General features: G+C 39.8%; 1 protein-coding gene across 5 annotated transcripts in view; it reads right to left on the bottom strand.

The window, feature by feature from the left end:
• Positions 1–25,692, bottom strand: part of DSE (dermatan sulfate epimerase) — an 86,366-nt gene that overhangs the window by 39,185 nt on the left and 21,489 nt on the right. For 3 of the 5 annotated variants that reach the window (XM_042987045.1, XM_042987044.1, XM_042987043.1), the window contains exon 2: positions 18,805–19,273. In XM_042987045.1, the coding sequence (XP_042842979.1) occupies positions 18,805–19,220 (416 nt within the window). In that variant the 5' untranslated portion in view covers positions 19,221–19,273. Of the gene's footprint in view, positions 1–5,791; positions 6,016–18,804; positions 19,274–25,692 lie in introns of those variants that run through there. The other 2 variants (XM_042987047.1, XM_042987046.1) reach the window with 2 other exon arrangements.

Genomic DNA, 25,692 nt, shown 5'->3' with positions numbered 1-25,692 from the left:
CCCAGGCGCCCCAAAATCAACTCACTTCTAAATAACTCATGGGTCAAAGAACAAATCACAGACAATTATAAATTAGTGCAAAAACAAATGATAATGAGAATAGAATGTATCTGAATTTGGGGGATGCAGCTAATGCAGTCCTTAGAATAAATTTTATGACACTATAAAGTTTATATTAGGAAACAAAAAGGTATAAAATCAATGATCTAAGCTTCCACATTAAGAAGCTAAAAAGGAATTAAATCCAACATTAATAGTAGTAAACAAATAATAAAGACAAAAATCTATGAAATACAAGAGACAAGTAGCAAGAGAAAATCAACCAAGGGAAAATTGACTCTAGAAATACAAATAATTGTTGAATATAGGAAATGAATATGTAAGTAGATATAACTACATAATTCCTTAACTTCTATGCATTTATGAAAGTTTTCAAATTAAGTTCAGAAAAAAACAAAAATTTATAAATGTTGGCTCTGACAGTGACTCATCAGTTATAATAATTGTGTTTATCTTTATATATTTATTTTTCTTCTAAAATTCAATATGAATTTCATGACATACAAAATTAAAAATGTCATCTATTGCAAACATAACATGATACATAACGCTTAAGTACTCCATGACCTAGATTAAAGATCTAAAGATTCTGACATCAAAGTTTCCAAAGGAAAGAGGTGGAACCAAATTGTTATCAACCTTATAGTACATGAAACTTCCTCCCCAACACAAACATAGAATGGATAATCAGCTGTTTAGAACCTGTGGTAGGCAGAACAATGGTCCCCTCAAAGATATCCACATCCTAACTCACAGATGGTGTGATTAAATTAAGGGCTGTGGTGGCAGATTATCCTAGTTTATCAAGATGAACCAAATCCAATCACATGAGTCTTCAAAAACAAAGAACCTTTCCTGGCTGTGGTCATAGAGACATGTGACCAGAGAAAAAAATCAGAGAGATGCGATGTTGCTGGCTTAGAAGATGTAGGAAGGGAGCCAAGAGCAAAGGAATTTATGTGGCCTCTAGAAGCTAGATAAAGCTCATCCCAGAGCCTCCAAAAAAAAATGGAGTCCTACTAACACCTAAATTTTATCCCTGTGAGACCTAAGTCAGAATCTAACCTTATATCTTGTCTTGTGTAAGATAAGTCTGTATTGTTTTAGTCACTATGTTTGTGATTTGTTTCAACCACAACAGGAAACTAATATAAAGCTCCACACATATGAATAGGCAGTCAATTACTACCAGAGACTTAAGGAAATCCCATAATAGGAAAGAAGAGGCCCAGATTAACAAAATGATAAATGCAGCTAGAAAAAATTTTAAAACAAAAAGGAATTCTTGAAAATGAAAAGTAACAGAAAGACAAGCTTAATTAGAAAGGTTAAATGAAAGTTGAAGAAATATCAAGAAACAGAGATATGAGACAATGACATAGAAAACAGAAAAGAACATCAGAGGATTGGTCCTAGAGGTTGAATATCTCACCAAGAAGAGAAGCAAGCAAGCAAGCAAGCAAGCAAGAAAGAGAGAGAGAAAGAAAGAAAAACAAAGAGGAAGAAATCAAACGTATCAAGAAAATTTCCTAGAGCTACAATGCAGGAGTTTCTAGACTGAAAGAGTCCGTCAGGTGCAACAGGACAGGGATGCAAAGAGAACCATTCCAAACCAACACCCAGAATTTCATAACAGTGGTGACAGAAAAGACCCAAAAAAGCCTCAGAGAGAAAAAAAAGTTTCGTTCAAACCATCAAGAATCAGAGTGACATCAGATATCTCAGCAGCACACTAAAAGTTCGAAGACAATGGAACAACACCTTCGAAACTCAGGGAGACAATTTCCAGAGTATAATTCCATACCCAGCCAAGTTACATTCAAGCTGGAGGACAGAATAAACACATGCAGATATGTGAGGCTTCAAAATCTACCTCTCGTGAACACTTTCTCTGGAAACCAATGGAGAATTGCTCCACTAAATGAGGATATGTACCCCAAAAGAAGACAGCACAAGGAATCCAACACAAGATAGAAAAGGAGAACAAATCAACAGCTTTACAGCAGAGCCACATCATCACAAGTCAAAAGGCTCTGGCGGCTACTTCTTCAAGATCAATGGTTAAGAATACAGGCTTCTCCCACCTTTCCAAAGTCTGGATTATGCAACTTTACTTTTACGAAATACCTACATTAGTACGCATTTTTTGCTAGCTGAAGGAAACTTCAAGATTTTCCCTTTGACAAAAAAAAAGTGGAAAAGCGAAAATAGCGTTCAGCACTTGTCTTGTAGCAAGCCATTAGAGGCAGCACACGCCCCAAGCAGCAAGAGTGGCACCACCAGGATCCTTCCCTGGGAACCACACTTGGTATCTCAGCATCCACATGCCAAAACTTGAACTGTGTCTGTGAGCATCTTTGCTTTATTTGGATGTCTTTTGCACATCATTAGCAAGACGTGCCCTAAGTTATCAGAACAGCCTAAGACAGGTTATTTTTTGGGTCTGGGAACACTAAAAAATATTTCCATATAAATTAATGGAACTGGTTCTTTGCTTTATGCCATTCCAGCATAAAGAATTCAGAATTTCATAAAGAATTTCAGATCCTTTTCTACCTGAACATGAGGTTACTCCCATTTATTTATAAACGTTTTTTTAAATTATGTTTATTTATTTTGGGGGGGGAGGGGCAGAGAGAGAGAGAGGGAGACACAGAGTCCAAAGCAGGCTCCAGGCTCTGAGCTGTCAGCACAGAGCCCGACGTGGGGCTCAAACCCACAATCTGTGCGATATGTCCTGAGCCAAAGTCAGATACTTAACTGACTGAACCACCCAGGCACTCCTAGTCCCATTTATTTTAAAGAGCAATCCCCTAATATTCTGGCAACACAACATGCAAAAAAGTAAAGAATTATTTGCAATAGAAAGTTTAAAAAGTAAAGGACACCTTAACAATGGCAAAAACTGTATTCAAATTGCTAAATCTTGTTGCCCTAATGGTAGGAAAATATCAAAACCAAAATGAGGCAGACTTTAAGGTGTTAGGATACATGAAAAGATATTTAACTTTCTCTTATGATTTCCTCAGTAAGGTTAATATTTACTCCAAGTTCCCATTTTTTAATGCTTTGTCAAAATTTTTCTATTTTACAGTATGCCTTTTTAAAGGTTTTATAACAGTAAATGAGCTGTGGCTGATTTTATTCTGGGCACCAATTGGAAACGTGTTGCAGAATTTATTCCACTTAGTGCTGGAAACCTGAAATGTAATCATTAATCACAGATTTGCACTCTTTCCTAATGAATAAAAGATCCTTCCTAATATATTTTAGGAACAAGTACTCTAAACACTCAAAATAAGGAATAAAGAGGCCACCTCACAGAGTGAAACAGTCCCCTCACTGGTGATATTTACGAAGAAGGATATTAAGAAAGGGTTCTCTGAAAAGGAATCATGTTTATCAGAATGTTAGGGAGAGTTTTCAAATCTTAAATCAGAAGCTATTAACAGATTATGAAGTAAATATAATGGGCTATGACCAACACATTTTAGTAGAATTTAATGAAATGGAACAGAATAGAAAACTGTAGAGTGCGAAGCATGACTTAAATGCAAGGGCCAATTCGTGCAACTTTCACTTACATATTTACAAATGTAGAGTTAAAGGTACCTGTGTATTGAGTTGTAATGCCAACATTTTTTTCTTCCTATGCGTCACAATCAGAAAGGTTTGCAAAGGTCTCAGAGGATAAACTCCACACCAAACAAGCAGCTGGCCAGATGCATCCTGCAGGCAGAGAGGACCTGGGCCCAGGGCCTGCTTCAATGGGTGGAGCTTGGTTGAGACCCAGCCTGCCCAGAACACTTTCCAGCACAGGGCCAAGCCAACACTGGGAAATCCCATCGTGAGATCACCAGGAAGGAACCCAGAACACTAGACAAGTTCAGTCGGATTCAAAGTAGAGGGCAGAAGGTACCGTAGGATAAAGGCGGACAGAATACACCACACAGGCACAGGCAGTCAATTCAGGAATGAAAAATAATTTATCACTATGTTTTTCTGCATAGCAAAATGCTTTGTTTTTCCCCAAAGCAATTGTGTTTTGCTTTGAAACCAATTACATTCAAGAGAGACAATGAAATAATGCCTATGAACAGCGGTCGGTACCAATGTTTATTTTATTTCATGTCCTCAAGACACAGTTTAAGTACTTCTTAAAAAGTAATCTGGCAGTAAAGTGGAAAAAGTCACTTTAAGATTTTTCTTTGTGAATCATAACAAATTTGGAAGATGTGCTAGTTCACATGTTGCCAGAAAACAAAATTAATGAATAAACTAAATTTCAATTGTGAGCCAAACTTGTAAACTATAGACAACATGCCATGAGCATTAAACACTCCCAAGTTTTAGATCTAGAGTTACATCATTTTGAAAATACAAGTTGACCCCACCCCAAATGTTGAAAGCAACCACATCCTCTCCATCTTCTGTGACCAGTGACAGGCCATAGTAGAAAAGTAAGAGGAAAAGATTCAAACTGTATTCAGTAATACTTCAAAATCTCTCCCAGGTCAACAAACTCTCTAAGGAAGGTAAAATAGTAAACTCCATCTTTTTCAAAATTATGGCCACAAGTTTAGGGCAGGAAGATATTCAAGTTAATATAAAGTTTTCAGAATATCTCTGGATTTATTCTTTTGTTTTGTTTTTAGTTATTTTCATTTCTTTGCGTGTATTTATTATCTTTTTCCTTTCCCCAGATTTTTTCTTCTAAGAGTGAATTTCCTGTAAATGAATCAACAAAAACGAACTCAAAATTGCTCACTCAATTGTTATAAGCCCAGTGGTTATCCACACGTCCTCAAGAATCTTTTCTTTTTGTTTCTTTAACTTAAAAGAAATTTTTTTTTTAATGTTTATTTATTTTTGAGAGAGAGAGAGACAGAGTGTGAGCTGGGGAAGGAGCAGAGAGAGGGAGACACAGAATCTGAAGCAGGCTCCAGGATCTGAGCTGTCCGCACAGAGCCTGACATGGGGCTCAAACCCATGAACCACGAGATCATGACCTGAGCCAAAATCAAACACTTAACCGACTGAGCCACCCAGGCGCCCCTCTTCCTTTAACTTTAGAACAAAGAGGCCAATCCGCTCCAACTGATGCTTTCCTCCTGCAGTGCCGCCTGTATGATGTTTCATTTTGGTTTCAGCTCCAAAAGAGCAACGTGAAGACACCCAAGTGGCTATAATTCTCCATTAGGGCCTTGCCTTTTCATTCTTCCAATTGTTATTCATTTATTTATTATGGTAGGCCTACTTTAATTACATCTGACCTTCTTTGAACTTTCCTTCTACATTTTTTCTATCATCAACAGAAACTGTATATTGTACTTGAAGCCCATTTTTCTCTTGGAAAAAATCTTTTTTTGTGGTGACATTTTTTTTTAAGTCACAACACTGACGATAAACAGGAAGTGGCTAAAAACATGCTTGAGAGGGGGCGCCTGGGTGGCTCAGTCGGTTGAGCGTCCGACTTCGGCTCAGGTCACGATCTCGCGGTCTGTGAGTTCCAGCCCCGCGTCGGGCTCTGGGCTGATGGCGCAGAGCCTGGAGCCTGCTTCCAATTCTGTGTCTCCCTCTCTCTCTGCCCCTCCCCCGTTCATGCTCTGTCTCTCTCTGTCTCAAAAATAAATAAACGTTAAAAAAAAAAAAAAACATGCTTGAGAGTGGCAAACTCGACTTCTCCTCTTGGGCTCACAGGTGCTTCATACTCAGTATATCTAGAACCAACCTTTTATTGGCATTCTCTAACAGTTCCAAATGTTGCAATCTCACTGAAAGGTCTGGCCATTCTCTCAGCATCCCAGAAAGAAATTCCCCTGTCCTGTCTTCCCATACAGTTGTCAAGTCTTATACACTTGAATTCTTGAGATTTTCTGGAGCCCAGCATTGCTTTCCATTCTCAGAGCCCCTATTCCAGGCTCTCATCTGGATAAACACAAAAGGCCTAACTGGTCTTTCTGGTCTGACCTCTGCAAGCTAGTCTCCACATGTGGCCAGACTCTTCCTAAAACACATATCTGTCACATGGAGAAAAGAGCAGCCCTTTTATGTCCCCTGATGAGAAAACAACCACCACCTACGCTTGTGTCACAGTGATCACAACAGTTGGCTCCAGCTCAGCACCCTGCCGTCAGTTTCAAGAAATACCCAGGGTGAAGGGACTCCTTGAGCATACAATCAGCAACATCCAGACTGCGGGAGGCTGCGTAGATCAAAGGGCCCAGGTTCTTCCACAGATAAATTGTAATAAAAGTAAAGAGATGGTGGAGAAACGGCACATAGAAAAAAGACGAAACCTTTAAAAAATGAGCAAGACTGAAGACTGAACTTGTACCTAGGGAGGCACAACTGAATGAAGTATAACAGAACACGAGTGCACGATGACTGAAGTCAGGGTAAGCTTTGTGGGGACAGCTATGACTTCTCAGCTGTGGAGGCAGCACAGTGCTGCCTTCTCAGGATGGCAGGCAAAGTGCTATTTCTGGGTCTGTGCTGTGGTTACCAGGTAAATTTCCTTCAGTTACCTTATGAAACTACGCACTTGTTCATATGGTATTCTCTTTTATTTTGCACTGAACAGGTTAAAACATGCACACACACAGATTGGACCATGTCACTGCCCTGTTAAAACCCTTCAACGGCCTCACAGTGCTTGTGAGGAAAAGTCCAAGCTCCTTCCTTCACATGGCAGAGGAGGCCTTGTAGCACCTGGCTTCCTACTCAAAGTCTCCACACATGCTAGTCTCCTCCCTACATGACATTTTCATTTCTTCAAAAGCATTCTGCTTTCTTATGTCATGGCCTCTGAACATCAGGGACTTCTGCTTGAAACAATCAAACACACTCTCTTTCCCCTTCACTTGGCTGATTCCTATTTGTCTGCCAGGCCCTAGTGCGAAAGTCTTCCCTGATGCTCTAATGTTGAGTGAAAGTACCTCTCTACCTACCCATTACACACTGTACTTTCCCAGTCACAGCATTTATCATCTGCATTCATATTTGTTCACTAGTGGCTATCTTCCATAGGTCAACAACAAGGCAAGATGTAGAACATGCCCTCAAATTTTCATATCGCCAATCCCTAGCACGATGCCTAGAACAGAATAAGTACACAGTACACATACATAAAATGAATATGTACATATATTTATTATAAATGAAAATTACCTCTGTTGGCATCAACTTATAAGAAAACAAAATATAAGCAAAGTAATAAAGGTAACAACCTTATGCTAGGTAATCTTTCATTAACTCATTTAATGCTCTACTATGACGTATTATATTTATCATCAATTCATAGGTGAGGAAACTGAACCATGAGAGGCCAACTAACATGCTACAGGTCACAGAATCCATAAATGGGATTAGAACACAGGCAGTCGGGCTCCCAGCCCTTGCTCTAATTCCAATAAATTATCACCTCCCACTGCCTAATATCACTACCAAACATTTAGAAGACTGAAGCGGGTGGCTTTAATGGGAAAACAGAAACAAAAACAAAATGCCTACTGAAGTTACCTGATAGGGAACACCCATGAATATTACATACATATTAAGATGCCAGATGCCAAAATTTGAGGACCTGGGGAGAAGAGAATACCAGGTTCGGGAGCACTTCAAAGACCAGGTAATCTGACTCTCCTGGTAAACTATCCACTGAGATGTCAAATCCTGACATACCTTCTACTGGCCTTCAACTGGGCCAAGGAACAATACCTCTGTGATTACAGGCTGATGACACGCAGGCCTGAGGAGCTAAAGTGAGGCAGACAAATAGGAGCACCCACGGTGTACAAGGTACCAAATCTGATGCAAAGATGTATACAGATCCAGGACTTCAGCTCTTGGTAAGCTCAGACTCTCAATAAAAATTCATTCATTCATTCCTTCAGTAGAATTTATTAGCATCTTGGTGATCATATTATAGCTCTCAGGACTCAAAAGTAAAACATGATGATGGTGCTACTCTCATTAAGCCTATGTGCCAGTAGGATAGGCAAACAAATAAAGCAAGAATTACTGGACAGACAAAACATCCTATAAGAAGTCTGCATGGCTCCCTTGGCATATCTGAATCAGTGGAGAAGGTATGGGTAGAAGCTACAGCCCGGGATGTTTCTGGAGAAACACTGTGAGTGGGCTGCATCTTGAAGATATATATTCCTGATCAGAGAACCAAGTAGTAAACAACCCACTTACCATTGCAAACCCACAAGTCACATGAAAATTAATAACTGTGGGATTTGAGAAGGATAACGGGCTAGAGAAAATGTTATGGAGAAAGGAGAAATTAAACTGGATTTTGAAGTCTGGGTAGGGTTGGAGGGGAAGGAGGAAGGAAAGGAACAGATACATCTTTCTGTAGGCAGAAAGACCAACTCAGAGCTGGTTTGTAAACTTACTGCCAGTAGACTAAGGGCAGAGTTGAAAATGCCGGTCCCGTATGATCCAAGTGGACCACGGGGGAGATGCACATCAATGCCTGTCAGTGAAAAGCTTAAAACACTAAAATCACAAAATTCTAGGAAAAATAAGACCAAAAATCTGTAAGCTCTGGACAGGGACATGTTTCATGATGACAATAGGCTGACCTTTTTTTTTTTTTTGACACCTAAAGATATTTTTTCCTGAGAAGCTTACCCACATTCAACAATGACACAAACAACGATAGCAAAATGCAATCACAGAGTGGCAAGAGTGAACAACAGAATAAACGAGGGAGGAGAAAAATGGTGGAGGTAGAGACTAGCAGCGGCAGTGCAGAAGCCACAGGACAGGTGAAAGTGTAAGACACTGAACTTACAGGAGGCCCAAGTATGTACAGTAATAAATACACACAAGATATCCACCAAGGGTATCTCTGAGCCTCTGTGCTGGTTAACCCAGGCAGAGGGCTTTGAAATGCATCTGTCCACATCATTGGCTGATATCAACAGAGACAAAGTGAGACAGATAAGGTAGACAGAAGAAACAGTAACGCCAGAAGACGTGAAAAAGTGAACGATCTTCTCTCTCCCATATTCCCTAACTCATCTGGGCATCGGTGTGCAACCATTTCACCCAAGACAAAAGCCAAGTACCATTTTTTAAAACGTCCCTTTCCTTCCCTTTTTAAATTTTAGTGTGTCTCAGAATCACATGGGGTTGGGGGTGGTTTGGCTGGCTCCAAGAGACGGTGATTCACGGAGTCTGTGTAGGGCCCAGGGATCTTTTTAAGAATACCTATATGTTACCTCATATCAGTCAGAATGGCTAGTGACAAAAAGACAAGAAATATTAAGTGTTGGTGAAGATATGGAGAAAAGAGAACCCTCATGCACTTTTGGTGAGAATGTAGTTTGCTACAGCCACTATGGTAACAGTATGGAGGTTCCTCAAAAAATGAAAAATAAAAATGCCATATGATCAAGTAATTCCACTTCTGGGTATTTACCCAAAGAAAACAAAAATACTTATTCAAAAAGATGTATGTACCTCATGTTTATTCCAGCATTATTTACAATAACCAAGATCGGGAAGCAACCTAAGCGTCCACTGATAGATAAATGGATAAAGAAGATGTGGTGTGTATAGAGACGGAATATTACTCAGCCATAAAAAGAATGAAATCTTGCCATTCTTGACAACATGGATGGATGTAGAGGCTATTATGCTAAGTGAAATAAATCAGACAAAAAAAGACACATGAATAAACAAACACACATACACAAAACAAAAACAGACTCATAAATACAGAGAACTGGTAGGTACCAGAGGGGAAGAATGTGGGGGGGATGGGCAAAATAGGTAAAGGGGATTAAGAGGTACAAACTTCTAGAAATAAAATAGTCACAGGGATGAAAAGTACAGCACAGGGAATATAGTCAATAATATTATAATAACTTCATATGGTGACAGATGGTAACTATACTCCTTGTGGTGAACATTTTATAACATATAGTTGTTATTTGTTGTACAGCTAAAACTAATATAATATTGTATGTCAACTGTACTTCAATTAAAAAAAAACTTGGGGCACCCGAGTGGCTCAGTTGGTTAAGCAGCTGACTTCAGCTCAGGTCATGATCTCACAGTTTGTGGGTTCAGGCCCCACATTAGGCTCTGTGCTGACAGCCTGGAGCCTGCTTCAGATTCTGTGTCTCCCTCTCTCTCTGCCACTCCCCTGGTTGCTCTGTCTCTCAAAAATAAATAAATGTTTAAAAAAAAAACCCTAATCTGTTTGTATATTTGTTATAAATGAATTGGACCTGTAGTATGATTTTTTACAGATATGAAATAGACCATTGTTTAATTTTTCATTTTTTAAGTAGGCTCTGTGTCCAATGTGATGCCCAAACTCATGACCCTAAGATTAAGAGGAAATAAAGACAATTTTTAACTCCCCCTGCCCAAAAAAAGGACATCTATAGAATTCTGATGAAAGAACTACATGGTGAGAAAGTATCTTGTATCCAATCAATCCCTGTGCAGCTTCTCTGTCCTAAGTGTCTTTTAAAATCATTCCTTCTTCTCTCCACCCTCACGGTCCTTTTTTTTTTTTTTTTTTTTTTTTGTTTATTTATTTTGCAAGAGAGGGTGGGGAGAGAGAAAGAGAGAGAGAGAGAGAGAGAGAGAGAAAGAGAAAGAGAGAGAGAGAGAGAGAGAGAAAGAGAAAGAGAAAGAGAAAGAGAAAGAGAAAGAGAAAGAGAAAGAGAAAGAGAAAGAGAAAGAGAAAGAGAAAGAGAAAGAGAAAAAGAGAAAGGAGAGAGAATCCCAAGCAGGCTCTGTGCTGTCAGCACAGAGCCCGATGCAGGGCTCGATCTTGCGAGCTGTGATGTCATGACCTGAGCTGAAATCAAGAGCCAGATGCTTAATCAACTGAGCCACCCAGGTGCCCCTCACCATCCTCACTGTCTTAACTGTGGTCTTCATTTCCTTCCTGGACTAATATTATAAGCTTCTACCTATTTTCCCTCTTCCTGATACCTCCCCCCCAAGCCATCCCACACACAAAGCTAAACCACAGGCTTATGTGGGATAAGCAGTGATCTGGAGGCCCCTGACAATGTCTCCTCCTGCTGTCCCAATGCAGCATATTGACACTGGAAAGGAAAAGGAAAGATGGATGAGGCAGACTGTGTTAAGCATGGCTAAAACATGTTCCCTCAATGGATATGGCAGGAGAGGAAGAAATAAAAAGCCACTCTGAAGATGACTAAGGTAAAATCAACTATTCACTTATAAGAGACTCCACGGGCATACTCACGTCATTATTACTCTCTAGGAGTTAGAAATATCTGTATGGCGTTAGTAAGAACCTAATGTTGGCAAGACCCCCCCCCTCCTTTTTTTTTAAGATTTATTTATTGTTGAGAGAGCATGGGGTGGGGAGGGGCAGAAAGAGGGAGACAGAGGATCCAAAGCGGGCTCTGTACTGACAAGCTGACAGTAGAGAGCCTGACGTGGGGCTCGAACTCATGAACCGCGAGATCGTGACCTGAGCGGAAGTGGGACGCTCAACCGACTGAGCCACCCAGGTGCCTGAAGACCCTACATCTTAAGTAGTATTAAATTGATTGCTATTTTACCTAACAGAGAAAGCCAACTTTTAAAAAAAATGACTATGAAGCATCACTGGAACAGAATACAGACACATGAGCAGCGCTTGTCAATTAACGTTTTCCCTCCAGATAAGGGGCAAGAAATGCAAAAAATTCAAACATCATGCTTGGCAAGTTTTTCATATTAGAAAAATTTAAGCGTCCAGATTGTAAAGACCACATGGACCACTTGTGTTGCCCTGTTTGTATATATGGGGTGAGGAGCACTGACTTAGAGCTCTATCAAAAGATGAACAAGAATTCCTCTGGCCTTAAGCATGGCTCCCTCTGGGAACTCTAAAAGCCCATGTTACACTTAAAAAGGCAAAATGACACTAAAAGGGCAGGAGGGGTAGGAGAGAGAGTCACTCATCACCAATACGGACTCTGAGAGTCAAAAACAAGAAAACCAGAAAAATTGGGATTTCTGCTCACTTGTGTATGATCATAGCTGCTGTAGAACGTCTAAATTTGTTGTTAGAAAGAAGCGTTGTTAAAACTACTTTATCCTCACCAGCAGTTGAAATAATAGGTGGAGAACACTTTGCTTGTGGTGTATCGAACAATCATACCCCAAAGGAGATGCTCGGCTAACCTGCACACCCGACGTCACCTCTCAATTAGCCGCTCTTCACATGATTCCTCCCACCGTAGGTCACCTGACCTCAATCCTTACCCAATGTCTTCGTTTATTATTATACTGGCAACAACCCGCTTATTAAATAGCCTTCAAGAAGAGAATTCCCAGTGGCCAGGTTCCTAACATGTGTTCCTATACATTTTTAAGAATTTGATCATCGGGGAGCCTGGCTGGCTCAGTCAGGAAAGCATGCAACGCTTGGTCTCAGGGTCATGAGTTCAAGCCCCACAATGGGGGTAGAGTTTACTTAAAAAAATAAATAAATAAAATAAATGTAGGCTCTCTTTTATAAAACATCGATCATCAAAAGCCTCATAGTCATCACTTTTAGCCTTCTATTTTCAAGGATCTGAAGTAGGGTAAAAGGGATCACTTCTTTTAGATCACAGAATGAGAAGAACAGAGAAAAAGAGTGGCAAATCGAGAAGGGAAAGGGTAAAAGGAAGGAGAAACAGGAATGACAAAGAGGCAGGAGAACTGAGGGCTGGGTTTTCTGAGAGCCCAACATTTGTTTCCCAGGAATCCAATGGTTTCCAGGTGCATTCTGGGCTAAGCCTCCCAGTCTTCACCACTGTAAAGTCAGGAGAGGAAAACCTGATCTTTTTACTCACAGTGCTGTGGCTGCGCGTGTTGGGACCCAGCTACACCCTCCCCCTTCCTTTGATTCCCAGCCTTACCGAACAACTTAGAAAAGTAAAAAGTCTGCAAAACAGCTGTAGGGAACTGCACTCGGAGCCAGCAGGCCACACGGAGAAAGACAGGCACACACTTCATTTTGGAATGTACAGGAATAAGACTGATTGGTTCATTTCCATATGCCAGAGGCCTTCCTTTCTTTTTTCTTTTTTCCTCTCCTTCATTTTATTATTTTATTTTATTTTATTTTGCAAATACACTCTCGGATATCACTGTCCAGAAGTTGCGATTCATAGGCAAGGATTTAGTACTCAGTCTGTTGCAAATCAAAGTACAATTACTTCTCTGTCCCAAAGTTCAACTTTCTTTGTTTCCCTCACCAGTTCTGATTTCCTGTAGCTGACTGGCTCCAATGCAAGAATGAAGTAATTTCTTTCCTCTGTGATTTATTTTCTGACGATAAGTAAGCAAAAATACTATAAAGAAAGGAAGAAAGCATGATTCAAAATGAATCCTTCTCAAAAACACAACTCCGGAGTGACAGAGCAGGTAAAACGGAGTAGTGTGTATCAAGAAACTTGAGAATCAAGCTGCATGTTCATATCTAAAGATAATAGACTTTTTAGTAAACCTACAGGCCAGGTACATAATGCTAAAAGTTTTACGTGCATTATCTCATTTAATCTCGAGAACTATCTTGCACAGGAAGGCTCATCCACATTTTATAGATGAAGAAACTGAGGTTTCTACAGGGTAAAACACCTGCCAAAGGATGCATGGAGAATAAAATGGCAGGTTTTTAAACCTGTGGAAACCTCAGTTTCTTGCCAGCACTGTTTTGCCTCCAAAGACCACTATGCAAGGCCCGTTCCGCAGGGTGTACAATGCTTAGACAAAAAAGCCTGTTGCCTGGAAATGCACACAGGATCGCTATGTGCTATCAACTAGAGCTGAACAACAAATCCTTTTTGTTACAATCTTATCTTAAATCTCTTTTAAATGCATCCATCTCTTCATGTTATTAAGTAAAATAGGATCAACTTAACTGCGCGTTTCTTAAGCAGTTAAGGATCTGTAGTGTTTTCCAATAATCACGAGTGAGTTTTTTTCTACTTCCTTTGTTTGTTTTTAGATATAGATCCCTGCAAGAACTTCCTAAGGAGTGTAATGGTATCTACTGATCGCTAGCTTGAGTGAGATACACAATGTACAGGGAGCCTGCCCGATACATATACAAAATTCTACTGAAGGATTAAGCTAGACTAGGGGAGAAAAAAGTGGTCTGAGGCTGAACCATACGTCCCTGTATTTCAAGGAACTTCACTTTGGAGATGCTTTATCCAGGGATGCTATGGTATATTCATTCACTGGACAGAAATCTACTTAATGCCATGCTACGAGCTGGAGGATACATGCGTGAGCCAAAGACACAACCCTGCCTTTAACATTAGTCTGGTCTGGCGTAAAAAACAGCACCATGCAAGCAACTCATCACACGTGCACTGTAAGGGTGTTCATGAGATCATTGGGAAGATTCTTCCCCAAAACCCCAGGAGACATTTCTGTCTGGCGCTTGGGTCAAAGGTAGTAGTTCTGTAAAATAACTGATCCGTTTTTGATATCATGGACACCCTACACTTCAGAACTAACGAAGCCTACTCTCTTTGCTGTCGTAAAACGCCAGGCCCACTTTGGCCCACCCATGGTCTGTGAGGGACAACATTTTACAACGGTCTCATTCTTAATTCAGCTGATATCCCCAACCTTTTTCTTTCCCTTTCTTTCTCAGCTACTTCTAATTTCAATCTTATATTTTGTATTTTGTTTCCTCAGTCTTGTGGGAGGAAAGGTATAGTAGAAATAAGTAAATGAAAATATACACATGAAAATTTTAGGAAAGTAGAGTAATATATGCTGACTCCCAAAACTCCAAAAATTGACTTTCTGGATATTTCTTTAAATCCTTACTAACAACTGCTTTTATTTTTTTCCTACCTTAAATTTTAAGCTTCTGGGAGGTGCGGGGGGTACTGATGGAGAATATTTATTTGAAGTCTAGCTGTGTTCTTTTTTTTTTTAAATGCTTATTTATTCATTTATTTTTGGGAGACAGAGACAGAGAACACAAGTGGGCAGAGAGAGAGAATACCAAGCAGACTCCATGCTGTCAGTGCAGAGTCCAGTATGGGGCTCAAATGTGGGGCTCGGACTCACAAACCATGAGGTCCTGACCTCAGCTGAGATCCAGAGTCAGATGAGTAACCAGCTGAGCCACCCAGGCACCCCCTGGCTGTGTTCTTTTTAACTATGTAAGGTCTGAAGGCAGAAAGCAACCATTTATAAATGAGAATACCCCCACAGGCCAATTGACATACACAGAACTTGCTCTAGTGACTAGGTGACACTATATAAAAATTGAATTATACAAAAAATGAATTTACTTTAAGTGAATCAAAATGCATTTCTATTGTTACCAGCTCTAGATTTAGGGTATCAGGTCATTAAGCTTTCTCCAAATGATTTCATATTAAGTTCTTTTTTTTTTTTTTTTTTTTTGAGGTAGGGCGGGGCAGTGAAAGAAGGAGAGAATCTCAAATAGGATCCACGCTCAGTGCAGAGTCGGATGCAAGGCTCGATCCCACAATCATGAGATCATGACCTGAGCAAAATCAAGAGTTGGATGCTTAACCGACTGAGCCACCAGGCGTCCCAAGCTCTCATCAAGCTTTCATCTAATACAGAGCCAACTGCAGCCCAAATTCTAGCTCTCATTTGGAAGATGAGATCTACAGCTGAAAATGATTTGCCACTTTATATAGAGTTTAAAAATGACATCTTTTCAAATTTGCTTTTATTTTAAATTTTTTTTAAACATTTATTTATTTTTGAGAGACAGAGACAGAGCACGAGCAGGACAGGGGCAGGGAGAGAGGGAGACACAGAATCCAAAGCAGGCTCCAGGCTCTGAGCTGTAGCACAGAGTCTGATGCGGGGCTCAAACCCACAAACTATGAGATCATGACCTGAGCTGAAGTCAGACACTTAACCGACTGAGCCACCCAGGGGCCCCTAAATTTGATTTTTAGAACTAAGTTAAGAACAAGCTTAAATTACTCTGCTACTTTTACTACTATGAAGAAGTCAGAAGAACCAAGGAGAGTGTGAGAGAGAATGTGGCATCTCTGCAAAGGCACATACAGCACACAGACAGGACTCATCTTTCTGTGGAGCCCACGCATTGGGGTACTGGGAGACACACGCAAGTATGATGCTAAAAGAAGAAAGAAGTTTTGCACGCTCTTGTTTTTCAATCACTACCACCCTTGGGATCAATCTTTCAGACTCCCTTTGTATTTTATGGTATGCATTATATAAAATGGACACGTAACAGTTATATCAGTATAATTATATTAGTATTATATATTATATCAAATATATAATTATACATAATATTATATATTATATCAGTATAATTAGATAGTTTTTTCCTTTAACTTTTCTTTTACGATGGCCCCAAAGCCTTAAATAAGTGAATATAGAGATGTTACCTTTTAGCTCTTTACCTACAAAATACTCAACTGAAAAATAAACCACATTAAGAAACTTATATGCATGTACACCTCAGATGTACTTCTTCTTAATACCAGATAAAAGACACACCACCATTATGTTCCCCTAAGCCTTCTTCGCTGGCGTTACCTTCAGATTCTTATAGGCATAAGAAAAGGGCCCAGGGGAGCATCACTGAGCATTTTAATGGAACAAGGCCAAAAGGAAAACTTTGTGAATTAAACAGATGTTCTAGTTTAGAAAGTCACTTGAACAATGAGTAAAATCTCCAAATAAATTTCAAACACGGGGGCGCCTGGGTGGCTCAGTCAGTTAAGCGTCCAATCAGGTCATGATCTCACGGTTTGCGGGATCAAGCCCTTGTCAGTGTGTGAGCTGACAGTGCGGAGCCTGCTTGGGATTCTCTCTCTTCCTCTCTCTCTGCTCCTCCACTGCTTGTGCATACTCTCTGCCTCTCAAATTTAAATAAACATTAAACAAACAAACAAACAAGAAAGGGCACCTGGGTGGTTCAGTCGTTAAGTGTCAGCTCTTGACTTCAGCTCAGGTCACGATCTCACGGTTTGTGGGTTCAAGCCCCACATCAGGCTCTGTGCTAACAGTGCAGAGCCAGCTTGGGATTTTCTCTCTCTCCCTCTTTTTCTACCCTTCCCCATCTTGTGTGCGCTCTCTCTCTCTCTCGCTCTCTCTCTCAAAATAAATAAACGTTTTTTAAAAAGAAAAGAAAAACAGCTTTATAGGCAAGTTTTTTTTTTCCTAAATAAAGTATTTAATGGGTGCCATTTTTAACCAATGGCACAATGTCAAATGAGTAATTATAACATTTGATAATATAATCTCATAGTTCAAATATCAAATAAATTTCACACATATTTTGTTTTCTTTCTTGGTGTCAGGAATAGAGTAAAATCAGTTAATTAAAATCAAAATCAGAAACTACTGCATACATGGCTCAATTTTGAAACAAACCAAAAAGAAAGGTTGTTTTCAACCTAAAATATTATAAGCTTCAAAATGATTATACGCACCTAACAACGAATCTTAAAAAGTCAGCTCTGATATGGATTTAACACCAGGTCTTCCGTAATGTTTTTTATTAAGAAATTCCAGAAAACCCTTCAAACTCTATAAGCAAACAGCATTCTTGATGATACTGGCAGAAATTTAGGAAGAATTAAATTTCATTACCATATTGACTGAATTCAGGAAGCTTGCAAATGACCATTTTTCACCCCTGTGATGTGTGGGATATAACTCATCACAGCATTATATGTATTCACTGATTTTTTTCTAAGCATTTAAAAATGAGCTGTCTATAGCCCTATAAAAATGTAGCAGCCTCTGTAATTTTAAAAGGATATTTCATATAATTTGTATTTTTTTGGTGCAATTATACCATGAATATGCATTAAAACACAGTTTAAGTATGCAAGTGATGAATCACAGGAATCTACCCCCAAAACCAAGAGCACATTGTATACACTGTATGTGAGCCAACCTCACAATAAATTATATTAAAAATAAATAAATAAAATAAAAATGTGGTAACAGCAAAAAAGAAAACAAAACAAAAAAAACACAAAAAAACAAAAAACACAGTTCAAGTAAGAATACCCACAGGATCCCTAATCAACTCATTGCCTATCTTTCTGACAGCAGGTAGACACATTCACTATAAACAAATAAAATAAATTTAAGCTAATCAACAAGGAAGTAGTAAGTTTGTTTTCAAATCTTGGAAATCTGAAGTAAATTATTATGTAATTAGAATTCCTCACATAATTACACAACACTGGTTTTCCTAATGTTGGTAGTTCTTGGATAAGTATAGTTTGGTAGTTATTGGATAAGATCTTGTTTATAAATTGCCAGTTAATCCTATCACATTCATTTTTAGCTCCTAATTGTCATAAAATGTAAAGAGATCTTAACTGGCTAAAATCTCTTGTTGGCAAAAGTCTTAACCACTTGGGGCTCAAGCAAAATCTGAAGCCAGATGACCATAATACATGCTTGTTAAACAGGGGGGAAAGAATTCTCAACAATCGAGATGATAGTATTTACTCAATTCAACAAATTATGTTTTCTTTGGCTAGGCTGTAGCTAAATATTTTCCTGCTAACTTTAAACATGGACGTCACTGAGTCTTCTGAAACTGTGGACCATTCATAAGCCGCTGACACAAATAACAAGCAACTCCTCCCCTCCACTCACATACACCTATGTGAAAATCTGGCCTCCGAAATCGCATCTGAGTGAATTCATTTCTTTAAATTACAGAGTTAATACAGTAAGAAGAAAAAGACAAAAATCTACCAACTAGGCTGAGCTGCCATCCTCTCCATGTAGTCTTTGGCCATGTCTCGAGCTTCAATGTTTTCAGGATACAGCACACAGAACATTGCCAAGGCGCCTAGGTTGTTGCCGTAAATTTCATTCCAGCGGGCACTGTAGTCCTTGGGGTCCCAGGGAGGGAGGTACTCCAGGGGGCTGGACAGCATGGTGTGCACGGCCTCGGTAAGCCGGGCGGCAATGTGCTCATGGGAGCCCGCAGCCCTGAGCTGGAGCTCCGCCACCTCGTCCCTGGAAAAGAACAGCATCGGGTGGCTGTCGTAGTGGGCATTGGTGAAGGGAATCATGACTTCTGGGTTCTCGTCGGTGACATAGGCTGACACAAAGCAAAACAAATATATGAAAAACACACTGGGAGCCCCCCGTGTGTGAGTCCTCATCGTGGCATCAGATCTCCAAGTCTCCAAGGCAGCCAAACCATCTTCGAAAGATCCTACATGAGGAAAAAGGAAGAAAAGTATATGTCAACCAGGGGAACATGACCAATAGGAAACACAACCTTGCTTGTATTATGAGGTCTAAATATTTAAAAAATAAAGCTTATGAATTTAGATTTTTTAAAAGAATGCAACAAAAATCTGAACTAGGAAGAGACTTACTAAAACCTAATAATTTAGTCACGGGAATAAAAGGTACAATATAATAGGTAATACGGTCAATGATATTATGATAGCGTTGTATGGTGACAGATGGTAGCTACGTTTGTGGTGAGCACAGCATAATGTCCAAAACTGCCAAATCACTAAGTTGTTCACCTGAAACTAATGTAACACTGTGTCTCAACCATACTTAAATAAAAATAATCTAATTTTATTAATCAATTAAACATGATACATCAGATATATATTCACTGAGGGAAACAGAACTTTGGACTTGGGGAAACCATGTAATATATTTGCTCAAGCAGGGAAGAAAAACTCTCCTTGGTATTTTTCTCATACTTTGTCATACAAAAAAAGTTTAGATTTTATGGTAGTTTTTAGATATTAATATGAAAACCACAGTAACCAAAAGCTGGTGGTGAAATGTTGTCTGGGAATCTGAATGGACATTAGGAAAGAAGAAAAATCCTGTCTTTCCTTCTTTCTTTTTTTAAGTAGGCCTCACCCCCAGTGTGGAGCCCAATGCAGGCCTTGAATTCACGACCCTGAGATCAAGACTTGAGCTCGGATCAAGAGCCGGATGCTTAACCCACTGAGCCACCCAGTCATCCTAATCCTGTCTTTCTTCATATAGGCTCCTTTACTCTGGCCTCTCCCAGCTTCCTAACAATCTGCATTCTAAAGCAGGGATTAGGATCAATACATCTGTAAGAATGTGAGCAGACAAAATATTACGAGTAAGGCTATATTCTCTTTGTGTCAGCAGAAGGTGGGGACTGAGAAGACAAAGCAGGGTAAACCGTCAGCCAAGCCCTTGCAATCCCTGGGCTGACATCAGCCAAGTATGCAGTGAAAGACCAGACAAGGAGCTGCTGGGACTAGAAACTGACAGGCCTTCACTCAGAAAATAAAACCCCAGAATCAAAAGGCTGAAAGAACATGTGTGCATTTTCCCCTTATTATTTGACACCGCTGCCCACTTTTTTATTTTGCACATGGGATTTTGGTATGTCATCCAGTAAGTCAGACATTGAAACCAAGCTCATATTTTCTTAACCACTTAACTTTCTTAAAAACCCTTTTTTCAGTGGCACAGGTTAAAAGAACGTCTTTCAAATACAAGAACATTTAAAAAAAAAAAAAGAGAGAAAAGAAAAAAGAAAACCTCAGCCTAGTCTATGTCCTACATCTGGGATAAAGCAGGCATAAAATCCCCCAGAGGAAAGTCAGGGAATTCTTAAAATTCTTTAGAGGGGAAAGGTTATAGAAAGCAGACCAGAAAAAGACAGTTTTATGTAAATAATGAACAGTAGTTTTCAATTATTAAAGAGAGAAACTGATGGAGAAAAATCAACCTCCCCAGCTGAACACAAACTATTTTTCCAAGGAAAAACTGCCTCATCAAATTCACAAGAAAGAAAACTAAAGATTTAACACACATTGGAGATCAATCCACATTCTCAACTTGCTGTATCTCCAAGAAAAAGGCAATATGGCATCACTTATGGACGCTGCCATTAATTCTAATATTCTTTATATTTCTGAATGTGTTTTAGACTATATGTATGAAATTCAATGGCAGCAATTTTGCAAAGCATTTTAGATGCATTTCAAGAGTAGAACTTGTGATGAATTAAAAAAAAATTGGTATAGCCATGCTAAATAAAATATATAAAATAGAAATAACTCTTGGAATCTACTCATATTATGTCTAGCACCCAAAGATTCACGGCGGCTGGCTAGACCCTTCAAGGTCAGAGGCCTGGCCAAAAGAAATAGTCCTCTGTGGTTATGTCTGAGGAGGGGTGTGGTCTCTGGCAACACAGAGACATGGCTGGGTCTGAAGTCATGCTTAGTCCCCACTGCCCCCACCTCCACTCTGAGGCTTATTTTTTGCTCTTTTTCATTGAATATCCGTGCAAACAATTAAAACAAGAGCCTGCGTATGTTAAATCCCCCAAAGTCTAAGGCTGGATGCAGTTACCAATGCAATTAACACTGTGGAGGTTTTTTAAATTTTTTTTTCAACGTTTTTTATTTATTTTTGGGACAGAGAGAGACAGAGCATGAACGGGGGAGGGGCAGAGAGAGAGGGAGACACAGAATCGGAAACAGGCTCCAGGCTCCGAGCCATCAGCCCAGAGCCTGACGCGGGGCTCGAACTCACGGGCCGCGAGATCGTGACCTGGCTGAAGTCGGACGCTTAACCGACTGCGCCACCCAGGCGCCCCTGTGGAGGTTTTAGGCACCCAGTGTGAAGATGGATTAGGAGTTTTTCCTTTGATGCTTAATTGAAGATCTTCTCTCAACTACTCATTTTTGAATGTGTAGCTCACGTTCTAGGTGTTTGTGAGGTGCTGGATTTTGGAGGGATGGCTAAGAACCCACTGGGAGACTAGAATTTGTCTTAGATCCTACACCAACATTCCCTAAACGTAGCTACAGGCAGATTGGTTTTATTCTCTTCCTCCTCCTGTTATCCATACTATCCTCCTACCCAGGTCCAGAGTTACTGAGGTAGTGGGGCGCTCCAGAGGATCCCTTACAATGTAGGACTCACGATGTGACCCCAGGCACTTCTGCCACATTGCGTCCAGTTACGTAGGTCATGGCTAAGTGTATTTAAACAAGAAGAGTTGCTCCTGAAGCACAGAACCTCATTAAGATGTTGTTTTGGGAATGATGCCATCTCAACATGCCAACTGTTATTGAAAGTTCCCTAGTTATTGCTTCAAATTCACATGCGGGTATGAGGGCAGAAAGGCTGTGAGCTACCTACCACACATTTAAGACATTAATTCTTGTTGGAATACCATGTGGACCAATGCAGAACCCACAGAAATTCCACAGAACAATCACAAAGACTGCCTGAAAAGGACCACAGCGTTCATCGTGTCACAGACTATGTTGCCTTCTTATTACATTGCACTCAACCACCCAGCCTTCGAAGCTCTCCCGGTGATTAAGGCCTTTGTTGACCTATCCAAAGAGTTCATTTCTTCTGTATTTGGCACATCCTTGTATCACATGGAACTATTCTGGTGGTTTATATGCTGTGCCTCACAGAAGGTGGGACCATAGCTTCCTCTTTGTATCACAGGGCTTAACACTGTGCTTGACGAGGAAAAGGCAGCTCCTGATGCTGGCTGAACTGAATTAACCCTTGGGCTTAGGACTGGCAGAGTAGATATCATCACTAAAAATGAGAAAGGAGAAACCTTATTCCCCCTTATTTGAAGCCAAAGCAAGTTTAGAATTTTTCAGAAAAAAATTCTGCTGGGAAACTTATAGAGGAAACAAACTATTTACAAGGCCTAGAAACTCCTGCAGCCTAAAAATAATTTTGAAAGAAAGATAAAAAAGAAAGAAATTAAACCTAATTAAAGCCTAACCCAAACTACTGAGGCTGATAACCTAAAAGGAGACGTCTACCATCTTAAGTCTGTCTAGAAAATTCCATTGAAAAGCCCCTATTTCTAGTCTTTGGGTTTCCTCTTTAAACTTCTACCTTCTGGGGGGCACTTGGGTGGCTCAGGTGGTTAAGCTCTGACCTTAGCTCATGTCATGATCTCACAATTCGTGGGTTCGAGCCCCTCATCAGGCTCTGCATTGACAGCTTGGAGCCTGGAGCCTGCTTCAGATTCTGTGTCTCCTCACTCTCTCTGCCCCATCCCCGACTTGTGTTCTCTGTCTCTCTTCTCTCTCTCTCTCAAAAATAAATACGTATTAAAAAAATTATTTTAATATATATATATTTAAACTTCTACCTTCAGCATTCTGTGTACCACTCTGTGAAGAGTTGGAATAACATGAAAGGAGCATTTCTGAAGATAATTTTAGGTAGACCACAGATGGACAGGTTTTATGCCAACTTATTTCAATGTATGTTAGGAAAAACTATAACTAGTACATCTAACCTGAAGTTTTAACAGCAGATATAAAATTCCTATTTACAACAAATTTAAGTTTAAAAGTTTATATTAAAAAAAAGTAAATAGATAAGGCAAAAATTGTTGAAGGTGATAGCTGAATGACTACTGGAAGATGTTGAAATGCTGAGTAAAACAATGGCCACTGAGTTTACCAGAATGGACAACTCGGGGGCATCTAGGGCGCTCAGTATGTTATGCATCCGACTTTGGCTCAGGTCATGATCTCACAGTTCCTGAATTCGAGCCCCGTGTTGGGCTGTGGGCTGACAGCTCAGAGCACACACACACACGCACACACGCACACACGCACACGCACACACGCACACGCACGCGCGCGCGCACACACACACACACACACACTCATTCACACACAGACACACGCTGGACAAGTCTATACTTTCAGAGGTCTGTGGATGATCTCTCAAGCCATTCTCCCCCAGTTCAGTGTGTTGCAGACACAGCAGAGCACTGTCTCTCCCTTCAATCTTCAGGCTGCATTTGGCCCAGCTCAGAGCATAGCATTTTCAATACGGCAAAATCACGAGCAACCCTCAGCAGGTGCCGCTAATATTTCAGTTTACCCATAGTTCCAATTCTCAGGATAGTTCTGAATGACTCTCCTGAGCCTCATTTCCCCTAAAAGTCTTTCTCTTCTCCTATAACACACTAACTTTCCTTATCCAGCTTTTCTTCCCATTCTTTTGTCTCACTCAACACAGCTCGGAAAGCAAAACATTCCTAAATTTTGACCTGATCAATGACTATAATATACTGTAGTCATTTAAGAATTAACCTGTCACTACCAGATAATTGAGACAGCAATTTAATCATCTCCACCCTGCTTATATCAGTAGCAGTCCAAAGTTTGACATTATGCTTAGGCCAAGCCAACTAACACAACAGGTGTCTAAGAAGATGCCTGAATTCTAATTATTTTAAGTAGGTCCTCACAAAGCAACAATAAGCCTAAAATTATTTTGCTTTAATCCTGGTTCCAACAATCCACTGCAACTGTTATGGTTACTGACACACAGAGAAATTTTGTGTAAAATGCTTTTCACACATTTGATCTTTTACTTTATGATAACTTAATATTACAAACAGTATTTAGAGTTGGTGTCTACTGATACTCTAACAGTATCTTACAGGCAAAACTAGAACCCAATCTCTTAAATGCTAAGCCAACATTCTTTTCTTTAATGAAATTTTTAACAATATTCAGTGACATTAAAAGTTCCATTTTTGCCATCCTTACACAAAGCAAGCACAGAAAGAATATGCTGAGAAGAAAAAGAACTAGAAACTAGACTAGTAACATCGAGTTTCAAAAATGAAGGTTTCCAAATGGTCTGGGACAGTTTATAAATGAAACACATGATGATACAAAAGGTCTTTCAATTTCCTTGGCTTCAGAAAATGTAGAAAGTATAAGGATTGAAGACTGGGATTACCCTGTAGAAAGTAAAACATGTCCCAAATTAAGATGGATTAAAAACACTCTTACATTATGATTAACACCGGGCCTGGAGCTGGGCAGACATGAGTATAAACCCCTGCTCTGCTGTCTGCTAGTTTTGATCAACTGACTCCTGCTCTCAAAGTCTCCATTCTCTCATCCATCAATGATCCCAACTTCACAGAGTGATTAAATATTATGTGATGCACTTCACATAGAACCTGACATGAAGGAAGGGCCCTATAAATAATTTTTCTAATGTTTATTTATTTTTGAGGGTGGGGAGAGAGACAAGGAGACATAATCTGAAACAGGCTCCAGGCTCTGAGCTGTCAGCACAGAGCCTGACACAGGTCTCGAACCCGGGAACTGAGATCATGACCTGAGCCGAAGTCAGACGCTTAACCGACTGAGCCACCAGGCACCCCAGAGCTCTATAAATATTTTTAATAAAAGGGAAGAAGTTTGGGGCATGCAAGGTTATATTAATCCATCCATAAAAGTTTTTTTGAAAGAAAAAGGAGCAAAAGAAGGAGAATCACAGATATTAACTGACTGAGCAAGGTCAAGCGCTTGTTAGAAACTTAGCTGAAACTCAAACACAATGCTCCTGACTCTAACACATATTTCATTAGCTCGCTCAATACTCACTGGAAAAAAATGAATATAACCCTTGAGATTTTTAAGTACTGGGCAGGGGTTTGGCCCTCAAAGAAAAGAATAATGATTAAATAAATGATTATCTGAGTTTGACTGCCTCCCAAGGTCTGTAATTCTTGGTGTATAAAAGGTGACTGCTTCTTACTGTATTCTTTCAAAAGGGCCAGTATATAACAGGGACTAGAAAAGAAAATCTCTGGCT

This window comes from Panthera tigris, chromosome B2, assembly GCF_018350195.1.
Source record: "Panthera tigris isolate Pti1 chromosome B2, P.tigris_Pti1_mat1.1, whole genome shotgun sequence".
NCBI classification, from domain to species: domain Eukaryota; kingdom Metazoa; phylum Chordata; class Mammalia; order Carnivora; family Felidae; genus Panthera; species Panthera tigris.
This window is presented reverse-complemented; position numbering and strand designations above follow the sequence as displayed.